The sequence below is a fragment of the Triticum dicoccoides genome, chromosome 5A (assembly GCF_002162155.2).
Source record: "Triticum dicoccoides isolate Atlit2015 ecotype Zavitan chromosome 5A, WEW_v2.0, whole genome shotgun sequence".
In the NCBI taxonomy this organism is placed as follows: Eukaryota; Viridiplantae; Streptophyta; class Magnoliopsida; order Poales; family Poaceae; genus Triticum; species Triticum dicoccoides.
In genome coordinates this window covers 559,056,242-559,069,003 of record NC_041388.1, presented here as the reverse complement: position 1 = coordinate 559,069,003, position 12,762 = coordinate 559,056,242, and the positions used below count along the sequence as shown (strand labels likewise).

At 52.7% G+C, this 12,762-nt stretch overlaps 1 protein-coding gene across 1 annotated transcript; it reads right to left on the bottom strand.

The window, feature by feature from the left end:
* Positions 1-2,706: 2,706 nt before the first annotated feature.
* LOC119302808 lies at positions 2,707-5,883 on the bottom strand. The gene is made up of 2 exons (XM_037579849.1): positions 4,517-5,883; positions 2,707-4,271 (listed from the first exon to the last, which is right to left on the bottom strand). Exons 1-2 carry the CDS (start codon positions 4,725-4,727, stop codon positions 3,178-3,180), a joined length of 1,305 nt encoding a protein of 434 aa, XP_037435746.1. The 5' UTR covers positions 4,728-5,883; the 3' UTR covers positions 2,707-3,177.
* Positions 5,884-12,762: the final 6,879 nt, after the last annotated feature.

Below are 12,762 nucleotides of genomic sequence, written 5' to 3'. Positions count from 1 at the left end.
TGAGCACGAGCCGACCGCGGCGCCGCCGGCACTGGGATCCTATCTGGATCCAGATGCCAGTCGTGCGGCAGCGTCACGTCGGGATACGGCAGCGGCTGGCGGTTCTGCCAGTGCCACTTCGCCTGGTGCACTGGCACGCTGACGCGCTGCCTCTGCCTGCGAGACGCCGGCGGGGGTGGGAGAAACTCGAAGGGGAAAGGGGTGGCGGGGGACTTGCCCTTGTCCTTGCTGTCGCTGGCGCCGGAGAAGAGGCCCATCGTCGCTGTGGCTGCGGTGGCTAGGTTTTGTCGGCGACGAGGGAGCAAGGGTGGGCAGATGGGGACGGCGAGTTTGGATGAGGACGACCCCGCCACACGATCGGCTTAAAAAGGACAAGCGCCGTCGCTGAGGCGTGGGCCCGTCGTCATAAATTAAGCTGACCGCGTGGGCAGCGGGTAGTTGGACGGCCGCCATGTGGAAACGCGGCGGATAATGAGAAGGCGCACGAAGCATCCGTTCGGCGTCCGCGCCAACGCATTTAGGGCGCAAATTTGGGCCGCAAATGCGTTGGCGCGGACGCGACACGGACGTGATTTGGTTTGGGTCGGCGCGTTAGGCCACCACTTTGTTCGCGCCGACCCAAACGGACGCAGGCGAACGAAATGCTCTTAGGACGCAGTGGAGCGGACGGGAATAAAGACGAGCACCTGGCGTGCAAGCTGCAGGCAAAAGCTGCTGACCTCAACCTGGTGGCGTGGCGCTTCCGGCAGCTGATGGAGGAGTGGACGCCGGTCATGCGGTCGGGCGCAGTTCACCCGGAGTACGCCGTTTCCCGGCAGGAGGTTGGCGATGACGAGGCCATCTCCCTTCGCGCGACCACGCGCGCAGTTCCTCGCCGTCGCCGCCCGCCACCTTGAGTCTCGCGCCGGCCGGCTGGCCCCCGCATTTGAGGTTGCTCGTCGACATGCCGCCGCACGTACGGCCAACGAGGAATGGCGAGCGTCGGCCTGGATCCCTGCGGCTTGCGGGGCGCGCGGCCACGGCGTGAACTCCGGCGCTGCGCTGCGCTGCTCGACTCATCTCAGGACCAGAGCAGAGGAAAGAGTTGGTCGACTCACGGCGGGCCATTCTGTAGCTGTAATTGGTGTTGGGCCGGGCAGATGGGCCTGACCGGCTGGGCATGAGAAGCCCAGTATGGCCAACAATTTTTTGTTTTTACTGCGATGTAGGGGCCTTGCATGCTTTAACTGAGATCACAATGCATCATTCACCTAAAAAATCATTCCAGATTATTGCACACCACTACACCAGGTAGGGGTCGTCAAGTAGAAGTAATCAATTTCGTAAAAAAAAACAGAAACAGGTTAAAAAAAAAAGCGCCATTATTTATCCCTTGATTTTCTTTACTTGTAATAACTATTCCTAGATATAGCTAGTCACACTAAGGTAAAACTCTCACACTACTTTCGGAGCATCATTAAGCTCTGCACAAAGTGCATCTGCAGCCAAGCCATGGAAGGATCAAACGGCACACTGCTAACGCAGACACAACATTATTTACTTTCTCAGATTATTCAGTTGGCATTCCCTGGGGTCGAGAGGTAGATACACCACCAGCAGCAGCAGCAGCTTCTTTCCATCCCCTCCCATATGTATCAGCTGGTAGGTCACACATGCACAAAGTAATGCAATCAAGAGTATTGAGGAAGAATAACAGCACTGCGATTTCTGACCTTTCGGTGATGATACATTTGATTACATCAACAGGGTAAACAGTGGTTCAGGTGACTATCACGACACCAAATCCACTCTCGCAAACATGCTACAGGACTTAACATGGAGCATCCGTACTACAGACATGATCATTGTGGAGATAAGAGGTAATCTGGCAGTTCTAAGAGCACACAAACAGACTGCTAGGCATCAAATGGGACCAGTACATTATGCTCTGCACAAAGGAGCAGCTGCTGCAAATCAAGAAGTGAAGGAATCGACGGCAGTCGGGAGATGAGTAATACAGAAATGGGATTACCTCAGAGCATAATCAATAGAGATAATAATTTCTCAGACTAATCAGCTGGTAATATTTCCTGGGGTTGAGATGTAGATGCGCCAACAGCTGCAGCTTCTTCTTCTTCATGAGGTCTGAAGCTTCTAGAGCGTGTTGGATACTGGATCCCATATATCTGGTTGATCACATATTCACATAGTTATAATGTATGGATCCAACCTTCGCACAATTGAAGAACGGAAACAACAGCAAAACCACACCAATAAAAAAGCACATCACAATGAGCAAATAACACAACATACTTCCACGGAGAAGAAACAAGGATTGAAACACTGATGCTAAAAAATTTAATACTGAAATGCAGAGTATAATGGTCTTGATATAACCATAAGCATCCTCGTTCAAACAATGGCTTTCTCGGTGGCGGTGCTGACCTCGAAAGTCTATGGAGTGGCACCGGCTTCCTTCTCCACTTGGAAGGTCCGTCCTCTGCAGCCTTTGACTGATGCCCGGCGTCGCCCAATTATTAAGTGATACCATTATATGTCGTTCATGGCGGGTGGTGTTATATATGCAGTTCGATCGTCCCACAAGGGGAAACACAACTAGCTCGCAGGTAGAACAAAACGAGTATATATATATGGCTGCTATACATATATCCAATTCACTGCTTTAAGCTGCACAAGAGGTGCTGTTGCAAATAGCCAAACTTGGCAGGAAATCAAGAATTAGAGGAATGGAACAGCGTAACATAGATGCTACATAAATAAAACAGGACATCAAATACTCTCGCACAAAATCACAAGTAATACATCAACTGGGTTATCAAATGTTGAAATGACCATCACACAAAATCCATTCTTACACTTACTGCACGCTGTAGCAACGAACATACAGACACATACATGCTTATATTATGCTCTAGAACATGAGCACCAAAATAACATTCAACACATTGCAGTAAGAAATCAAGACAAAATCTTTCACCGGTAGCATTAGCACCATTATCAAGCAATGGCTTCCTCAGCGGCGGCAATGGCCTAGGGGGTGGCAAGAGAAGCAACAAATAGTTCCTTAAAACATACTCCCTCCGTCCCAAAATATAAGAACGTTTTTGACAGTGTCAAAAACGTTCTTATATTTTGGGACGGAGGGAGTACCTACTTGGCATCAGTAATTTCCACAAGCTAGCCCATCTCTATGTCGCCTTCTGCAGATTGACCGTCTCTGCCTTGGGAACGGGAAGGAAGTGCTTCTTCTTGTTCATAATGAAGAGGCTCTGACCTGTGATTCCTATCCGCCAATGTCTCCATTCCCATGAACGACCAAAGGAGATAGATGTAGGAAAGGAACTCCCCGCCTTCACCCAAGCTCTTGGCATGCAGGTACCCCCTGCATCTGCTGGCGGAATAACAGAGCATCTCCACCCACACACCTTGGATCACAATCCACCTCTCATCCTCACTGCCTAGCTCCATTAGTGCTTCGGCGAGTTTGCGTGCATTGGTAATCATATCATTTGATCGCGGCAACGACATTTCAAGGATCGCCTGCACAAGATTTTCTTCTGTCATGTTGAGCGGTCTCTCGCTAAATTTTAAAATCTGGTCGTTGGCTAACTTGAAAAGACCTGGCCTGGTGCCAAGTATTAGCATCTCAGGACGGATGAGAAGCAAGTAGAACATATAATTGGATATGCTCTTACTGTCTTGTGTGGCTTCTCCTTGTCGACGTCGAGGGGATGTGTTGGGGTGATAAAAGCAGAGCTCTGTGGCAACGTGCCAGATGAGGATGCTCTCATCAAAAGCCATCTTCAAGCTCCATCCTAGCTGATGGTGCATCCTTAGAGCCAACTGGCCTCGTAGCTCGCTGAAGCTCCTGTAACTTGTTGTGTCGCATATGTACTTCTTCCACCCCTCTTCCATGTGCCGGTGAACTTTCCCCGTGATCTGGTAGGCTATAGGTACTTGATGAATATACCAATGTTGGTTAAGAAGCTCTCTCAGAAAGTCGAAGGTAACAAGCTTCATGAGGAATGTGGGCTTGTTCTTGCGAACACATATGGACATGATGTTGTGCTGGGAAACCATGTCGTGCCACCCTTCAATAGGATCGTTAAGGAAATTAAAGATACATGGAACTAGTAGCCCAGAGAAAATTGTGCAGGGAAGCAAAAGCTCCAACATGGTGGTACAACATAATAGGATGTATGTCACCCTGATGTCCTTCTTGTTCTGACCATCCTTGTGGCTCACGGCAAAGAGCACAATAGAAGCTAAGGCTAGAAACGGAAGCAAAAGGAGTGAGACAATGCCAAGTCCAGTGAAAATTGATTCATTTCTGGTGTAAATGTCATCAAATGTTTTTCCTAGCCTCGTCTGCAACCTACTGTATGCATGCTTATATTCAAGCTTTAGGAAAGATGGCAACCCTTTAATTCGAGCAGAGTATGGAACAGACTGATCAACAAACATACAATCCATATCGTACATATACTCAATGTCTTCCTTTCTGTCCAGTACGCACCTCTTTGCTGCTTGTACATATTCTTCACGCGTATATTCTTCTTCGCTTTGCATGGCTGACAGGGGCACGGTGCTGGAGGATTGGAAGCTGTTAAAGCTAGCGGTCTTGAGAGCCCATGGCTTCTGAGCAAATCTAAGAACTCCAAGAATAAAGAGCAAGACCGCTGCCGCCAGCTGCGTCTTCTCGCCGGACCACCATCTGCAGAAGACATACAAGGCGATCGTGACCTGAGACACAAGGGTTACTATATGTCGTTTCCATAGCTCGTTGTCTTCTAGGCTGTAGGCACTTGTCTTCTAGGCTGTAGACACAAGGGTTACTATATGTCGTTTCCATAGCACTCTGAAGCTGCGTAGGACAGGAACTCTACGAGCGCATTCGGCGAAGTAGAGGATGTACTGGATGAAGAGGCTGATGAAGACGAGGATGCGCAGCTGCCACTCCTCCCACCATGTCACGGCGCTTGAGAGTCCCATCGCCAATACGCGGCTGCCACCTACTCAATTTACCGAGGAGAGCGAGAACGGGAGAAGGAAGGTGCTCAAGTGAGAGTAAGACAGTTCGATCGACGGGTTCATATATATAGGCTCATGCTGCTTGCCCTGCCTAGCCGCCGTTATGGAAAATTGGGCAGTATGGATGGCTTTTGGGTGGTCTGTATGGCTTGGAGAAAGCTATGGTCCTTGTAAACCCCAAGTCGTCGTAAGTCGTCTTCCTCATGTTCGTCCACGACGTACGCCACTGGGCTCTCAAGTGCCAGCCAGTACCCTTCTTGGCTCGGAGCTGGGAGCTTTGTTGGCTTGCGCTCGCGAGTCAGTAATACCTCTACGCATGACACCGATCGACTGGCCTACCAGTACCAGCCATCCGGAGCCTCAACCTTATCAAACTTCTTTTTTAATGTTATATTACGTATACAACACCCACACTTGCTTATATATGCATGCTACTTGCAAGAAACATTGCCACTCAACTTTTTAAAAAATATGTTATGCTCGCTAAAAACACTTGTTCATCCATGTCAGATAATACGTTGAGACAAATTCTAAAAGTGAACTCATCGGATAAAAATATTTGCATGCGCGTTTTAAAAAGGGGGCATCTATGAAACTATTACATGTATTGAATAAATGTCCATGTTTGTCAAGTAAATGTTCACGTTACAAAAGATTTTTGAAAGATGAAAAATGTTTCATACGGGAAAACCATGCATGGCAGCATGGAAAAGGCCAACCTCAATATGCAAAAATGCATGAAAACTCTCCACCACAGCATGCAACCATGCATGATAATGCTTCCCAATTGATTTATTTTTGCGGGTGAAAAAATACTTCCCAATTTATTATAGAACTTATATTCAATAGATATTTTACACTTACAATAATCATATGTATTTTCAATTTTAGTTCACATATTATTAACTCAAAAATTAATATTCCATACAAGCAGATTTTATTCAAATATATTGCAACCTATTACCACAACAAATATTTAACAACTATACAACAATCAAATCCTTTGAATCTTATGTATTTTGAGTTTGGTTTCTCATGCTATTATAATAAATAATCATATTTCATATAACAAAATCTCATTAAAATATATTGCAACCAATTCCCGAAGCAACGCGCGGGGTATTATCTAGTTTTTGAAAATCTTCATACCATTGGTTAAGGATGTCTCGTCACGAACAAAGGTTCCAGTAAATATTAATATTTTTCAGATAGAAAATATTAATATCATAGTTTTAAATAGCCGTCGCTATAGCCCGCTATAGCCTTTTTAGTAGGGCGCCGCTAAATGGTCGCCTTTACAAATATCCCGCTATAGCCTGCTATAGCCTACTATAACTGATTTGGAGGACCGCCGCTATTTTCCATAGCCCGCTATTTAAAACATTGATTAATATTGATACTAATTGTACTAACTAAGGTGACAAAACTACAATATAAACAATATGGTAAAATTCTAGTCAACATATTATGTATTGAGATATAACGAAATAAATAAAACAAAAAGGAAGATATAAAAAAGAAAAGGAGAAAGGGAAAAATAAAAGAAGACAAAAATGAAAAGAAAGAAAGAAAAGCAACAAACACACAAAAAAAGGGAGAGATGAGAATGACAAAAAAGTAAGAACAAGAAGAAAGAAACACCTGATTGGTTTGGCCAACAGGAATGAGCCGAGGGTATGCGGAGCTTGCTTTGCTCCACAATGAAATACACCATCCGTGCCAAAATATAGATGTATCTTGATTCGTTAAGCAATGGTATTCTGCCAAAAAAAAAGCGTTAAGCAATGGTAATTCATATCTGACACAAAATTGGTGCAGTCTGGGTGACAGGCTAACCAGCAGCACAACAGCTCCTTTCCTTGCCGCTTCCTCTATTCAGGCGCTAGCTCTTTGCCACTTCCTCTCTTTTTAAATTTGGAACTTTGAATAGCTTTAGATATGCGCATTGGCATGTTATAGCTTTATTTAGATTGCATAACTGATCGGTGGAACTTGGGTGGATGGCGTGCCATGATAGAGACACAGTTGTAACAATACACAAACAGGACTCTGCTGCACCATTAATCTCTGCACATAAGTGCTGCTTCAGACCACGAAAATGAAGGTATCAGACGGCAGATTTCTGATACAGACAGGATTATTTCCTTTCCCAGATCATATCAACTGCTACTTCTTGGGGTCGAGAGGCAGATGCCGCAGCAGCAGCAGAGCAATTTTGTTCCATCCCTCCCTTCCCATGTATCTGACAGATCATGGATATTGAGCATTCTGGCCTTTGGGTAGTTTTAAATTATTACATCAACAGGGTAAACAATTGTTCAGGTAATCAAATGATATCACACCAAGGCTACAGAATTTAGCACTGAGGCATCCTGGAGTAATCTAGAATCCATAATACAAACATGATCGCTGTAGAGATAAGAGGTAATCTTGCATACTACAGGCATCATCATTGTAGAGATAACAGGCAATCTGGCAGTACTAATAGCACGCGAACATAGTGCTAGGCGTCAAATTGTACCAGTTCATTCAACTCTGTAGAAAGGAACAGCTGATGCTTATCAAGAGATGAAGGAACCGGCTGGCAGATGGGTAATAGACTTCTCCGACTAATCAGCCAGTAGTATTTCTTGGGGTTGAGAGGTAGATGCGCCAGCAGCTGCAGCTTCTTCATGTGATCTTGTTAGCGGCTAGGGTTCTGCTCGGTCTTGGTCGGAGATAGTAGGGGAAGGAGGAGGAGGGGCGAGGGCTTGGGCGCGGCAGCCGGCGGCGAGGCGCCGTCCTGGCGTGGTGCGGCGGCGGCGAGAGAAGGAGGCGGCTAGGGTTTAGGGTTTCCGGCTCCTCTGGGAGCCGGGCAATAGAAATAGTCTTATTGCTTAAATTCAAAAAGAGTCTTACAACCTATATTTATATCCTAGATAACTTGTAGAAGAATTAACCTAAGATAACTTGCCTAATCTGAAAATAAAAACTAAGATAACTTGCGGGCCTAAGCCTGCCTGTTGGGCCTCCTTCGGCCATAGACCTGGCCGGTCATAACATCTCTCCCCGCCTGTGCAAACAGCTCGTCCTCGAGCTGAAAGTCGGAGTAGTGCTGGCGGAACTCCTCGCGCTGCTCCCAAGTAGCATCCTCCTCTGGTAGTCCAGTCCACCGGATTAACACGTACCAGGAGCCTCGGCGCAGCTGAGCCTGCAACGCCTTCTCTGGTTCAGGAAGGAGACGCCCGTCCGTGACCGGTGGAAGAGCCGGCGGTGCCGCAGGTGGCTCGCCGCGGAATGGCTTGAGCAGCCCGACATGGAAGACATCATGGATCCGGGCGCCTGCCGGAAGCTGCAAACGGTAAGCCACTTTCCCAATGCGTTCCAGGATCGCAAAGGGACCGGCATAGCGAGGACCGAGCTTCTTCCTCGCGCGGGGGTCCAAGGACTGCGTAGAGCGGTGAAGTAGATGCAGCCAGACCCAATCACCCACCGCGTACTCCGCCTCGCGATGGTGGCCATCATAGTAACGTTTGGCCAACTGCTGGGCCTGCAGGAGTCGTTGCTGGATCTCCGCGATCATCTCATCACGACTCCTCAGAAGGGTCCCGGCTACCTCGGTCCGCGCCGAGGCCGGATCAACCGGAAGGATCGGCGGGGGTGGCCGGCCATACACCACCTCAAAGGGCGTAGCCCGCAGGGCGGAGTGATAAGAGGTGTTGTAGCAGTACTCCGCCCACGAGAGCCAGTCCACCCATGCACGAGGGCGATCACCTGTAACACAGCGCAAATACATGGCAATCACCTTGTTAACGATCTCAGACTGGCCGTCCGTCTGAGGGTGGAAGGCTGTGCTGAGGCGTAGCTTTACGCCCGCCAGCCGGAAAAGGTCACGCCACACGTGTCCCGTGAACACGGGGTCCCGATCACTGACGATCGAAGAAGGGAACCCATGGAGACGGACAATGCCATCGAAGAAGGCCCGGGCAACCGATGCCGCGGAATATGGATGGCCGAGCGGTATGAAATGAGCATACTTGGAGAAGCGGTCGACCACCGTGAGAATGACAGACTTGCCGCCCACCTTGGGAAGGCCCTCGATGAAGTCCAAGGAGATGTCCACCCAAACCTGAGTAGGGACCTCCAAGGGTTGCAGCATGCCAGCCGGCCGTAGGGTCTCCGTCTTGTTGCGCTGGCACGTCACACACGACCGTACCCAGTCACGGACCAAGGCACGATCACCGGGAATGTAGAAGTCGGCGCGGAGACGATGGAGCGTCTTCTGCACTCCCTCATGGCCTGCCGAGTGAGCGAGGCGCAGCACCTGCTGGCGAAGATCGTCGTGCGCCAGAACGAAGACCCGGCGCCCATGTAGAAGCAGGCCATCGGCAAGGCGCCACGGTTCCTCCAGCTCACCCGCCGCCAGCTGCTGCTGTAGGAGGAGGGAATCGGCCGCAGCAGTGGACGCCCGGCGGATGTCGTCATAGAGGGCGAAGGAGGGCCCGGTGATGATGCAGAAGGCCTCCCCCTCCGCCGCACCATCGTCCACATCGGCATCACGCCGAGACAGGGTGTCGGTGACGGTGTTAAGGCGACCCGGACGGTACTCGACGGTGAAGTCAAAGCCAAAGAGTTTACTGATCCATTGGTGCTGGGGCACCGTCGAGAGCCTCTGATCTAGCATGAACTTGAGGCTGTAATGATCCGTGCGGATCCGGAAAGAGCGACCCCAAAGATAGGGCCGCCAATGGCGTACGGCCTGTACCAACCCAATGAGCTCACGCTCATACGCCGCCAACTTAAGATGACGTGCGGCAAATGGGCGACTAAGGAAAGCGAGGGGTCCCTCGCCCTGGTGTAGGACCGCACTTAACCCCACACCGGAAGTGTCGCAGTCGACGGTGAAGGGGAGGTCAAAATCCGGCATCTGCAGTACGGGTCCCGTCGTGAGGGCCCCCTTGAGGGCCTCGAAGGCTGAAGTGGCCTCCTCATCCCAAGAGAAGGCGTCGCGCCGGAGGAGACGCGTGAGTGGGGCCGCAATGAGGCCAAACTCCCGGATGAACTTTCGGTAGTACCCTGCGAGGCCAAGAAACCCGCGAAGAGCACGAGGAGACTGCGGAATCGGCCAGGCGGCGACGGCCGCTACCTTGTCGGCATCCATGGCCACTCCCTCGGCCGAGATGACGTGGCCGAGGTAAGCGACCGAAGGCGTCCCGAATGAGCACTTCGAGCGCTTAAGATGAAGATGATGCGTCCGAAGCTCGTTGAAGACGATGGCCACATGCTGGAGGTGCTCTGCCCAAGAGGCGCTGTAGATAAGAATGTCATCAAAGAAAACGAGCACAAACCGACATAAGTAGGGCCGAAGGACATCGTTCATCAAGGCCTGAAACGTCGCCGGGGGGTTGGAGAGGCCAAAGGGCATCACCAAGAACTCGAAGTGGCCGTGATGAGTCCGAAATGCCGTCTTGGCGATGTCGTCTGGATGCATGCGCACCTGATGATACCTCGATCGAAGGTCCAGCTTGGTGAAGAAGCGTGCCCCGTGCAGCTCGTCGAGAAGCTCATCGACAACCGGAATCGGAAACTTGTCCTTTAATGTGAGAGCATTAAGGGCACGGTAGTCAATGCAGAAACGCCATGTGACATCCGACTTACGCACGAGGAGGACCGGTGCTGTAAACGGGGACGTGGAGATGCGGATGATGCCGGCGGCAAGCATGAGTGCACACTGTCGCTCCAACTCGTCCTTCTGCAGCTGTGGATACCGGTAAGGCCGCACGGCCACAGGGGTCGATCCCGGAAGGAGGTGAATACGGTGGTCGTAGATCCGGGCCGGTGGCAGATCCTGTGGCTCCTCAAAGAGATCCTGGTGCTGCTGCAGTAGCCCGTCCAAGAGCGGATGCTCGGCCTCCGTGGTCGCCGCGGCCAGCTGAAGAGGGGGCGCGGGTGCGGCCCCCCGAATGCCCTCCCATCGAATGCGACGACCCAAACGCCAGAAGGTCATCGTTAGCGCGTCAAAGTCCCAAAGGATAGGACCCAACGTGCGCAAGAAGTCGACGCCGAGGATAAAGTCGAAGCAGCCCAAATCGATACCGGCGCATGTGATGGAGAAGTGCTCGTCGCCGATAGTGATGGGCACGTTGCGGGCGAGCCCATGGCAGCGAAGACGGTCGCCATTCGCGACCGTGACCCGCAACTGCTCTCCTCCGGCCGGCTGGAGCGCAAGACGCCGCATGGTGGCCTCTGGCAGGAAATTATGCGTGGAACCTGTGTCCAGGAGGGCCACCAGGCGCTCGCCATGGATCATGATCGGTAAAAGCATCGTCCGTTCATCATGGATGCCGGCCAGTGCGTGAAGGGACACCACGAAGGCGGTAGCCGGGCCCGGTGTGGGTGCCGCTGCGGGCTCCGCAAGAGTCGGGGCGCCGAGGTCGGCCTCCGGGGTGTCATCCTCGATCTCGTCCGTCGTCTCCAGGTAGAAAAGGCGCGGACAAACATGGCCCGGCGCATATGGCGCATCGCAGTTGAAGCACAGGCCCAGGCGCCTGCGTTCCAGCTACTCCGCCTGAATGAGGCGCCGGAACGGCCGTGTCGGGGCTGGGGTAGCGGCCGGGGTGGTGGTAGAGGACGCCGGTGCTGCCGGAGGCGGGCGGGGAGGCTGGCGGCCCCCACGCGGCACGGATGGCCGCGTCGACGTCAAAGCCTGGGCACGCTGCTCGAACGCCCGTGCGTAGTACATGGCCGTCTGAAGGTCTTGGGGTCCCTTCATCTCAACGTCCACGCGGATGTGGTCGGGAAGGCCGCCGACGAAGAGCTCCGCCCGCTATAAAGCTGTCACACCAGGCGCGTGGCACGCTAGAGCCTGGAAGCAGTCGGCGAAATCCTGCACCGTGGAGGTGAACGGTAGGCGGCCCAACTCGGCCAAGCGGCTCCCGCGTACCGGTGGCCCGAACCGAAGAAGACAGAGCTCGCGGAAGCGATCCCACGGTGGCATGCCGCCCTCGTCCTGCTCGAGGGCGTAGTACCAGGTCTGGGCGGCCCCGCGAAGATGGTAGGAAGCCAGCCACGTGCGCTCGGACGCGGGCGTGCGCTGTCCACGGAATAACTGGTCACATTGGTTTAGCCAGTTAAGCGGGTCTTCGGAACCGTCGTACGTGGCGAAGTCAATTTTGGCGAACCGGGGCGGCTGCTGGTGTGGGGCACCCGGGGCCACGGCCTCGGCGGTGCGGAGGGCGGAGGACGGCGCCCGGTCCAGGGTAGACGGCCCGGCGTAATGCCCTGGGACGCCCGACGCCTCGGGCTGCCACGGGAACCCTGACGGGGGTCGGGCCTCCGAGGGAGCCGACAGCGGCCCGTGGAGCCAGTCGGGCAGCGGCGATGGCGACGAAGGAAAGCGGACCTCCTGGATCGGGAGGCCGCTCGGCGAGGACCCGCCCGGCCCAGGGTTGGGCAGTGGCGGTGGTGGAGCGCGCGCCGTGGCCGCCGGGAGGGACGGCGCGGTGGAGGGTGGCGCGGACGGTGGAGTCGAGGTCGGCCACTGCGGTCCCTGGGCGGAGGCGGACGGCGCGGGTGGCGCCGTGAACGGCGTCGGCCATTGTGGCCAGGGCGCCGTCGAAGCCGTCGGAGCGGGAAGCGCCAGGTAGCCGCCGGTACGGGGTACCACGGCAGCGCCTGCTGGCCCGTGGCCGCGGTCTGGTGGAGCGGTGGGGGCGGCCCGTATGGGTTGGCCAAGTAGAGACGGATGCCCTG

Bases quoted from the DNA above. Each gene is read 5' to 3' on its own strand.
- LOC119302808 (XM_037579849.1), bottom strand. From the start codon at position 4,727: ATGTCTTCTGCAGATGGTGGTCCGGCGAGAAGACGCAGCTGGCGGCAG. The intron at 4,272-4,516 runs GTGCGTACTGGA...TTCCGTTTCTAG, and splicing joins TATGTACAAGCAGCAAAGAG to CCTTAGCTTCTATTGTGCTC.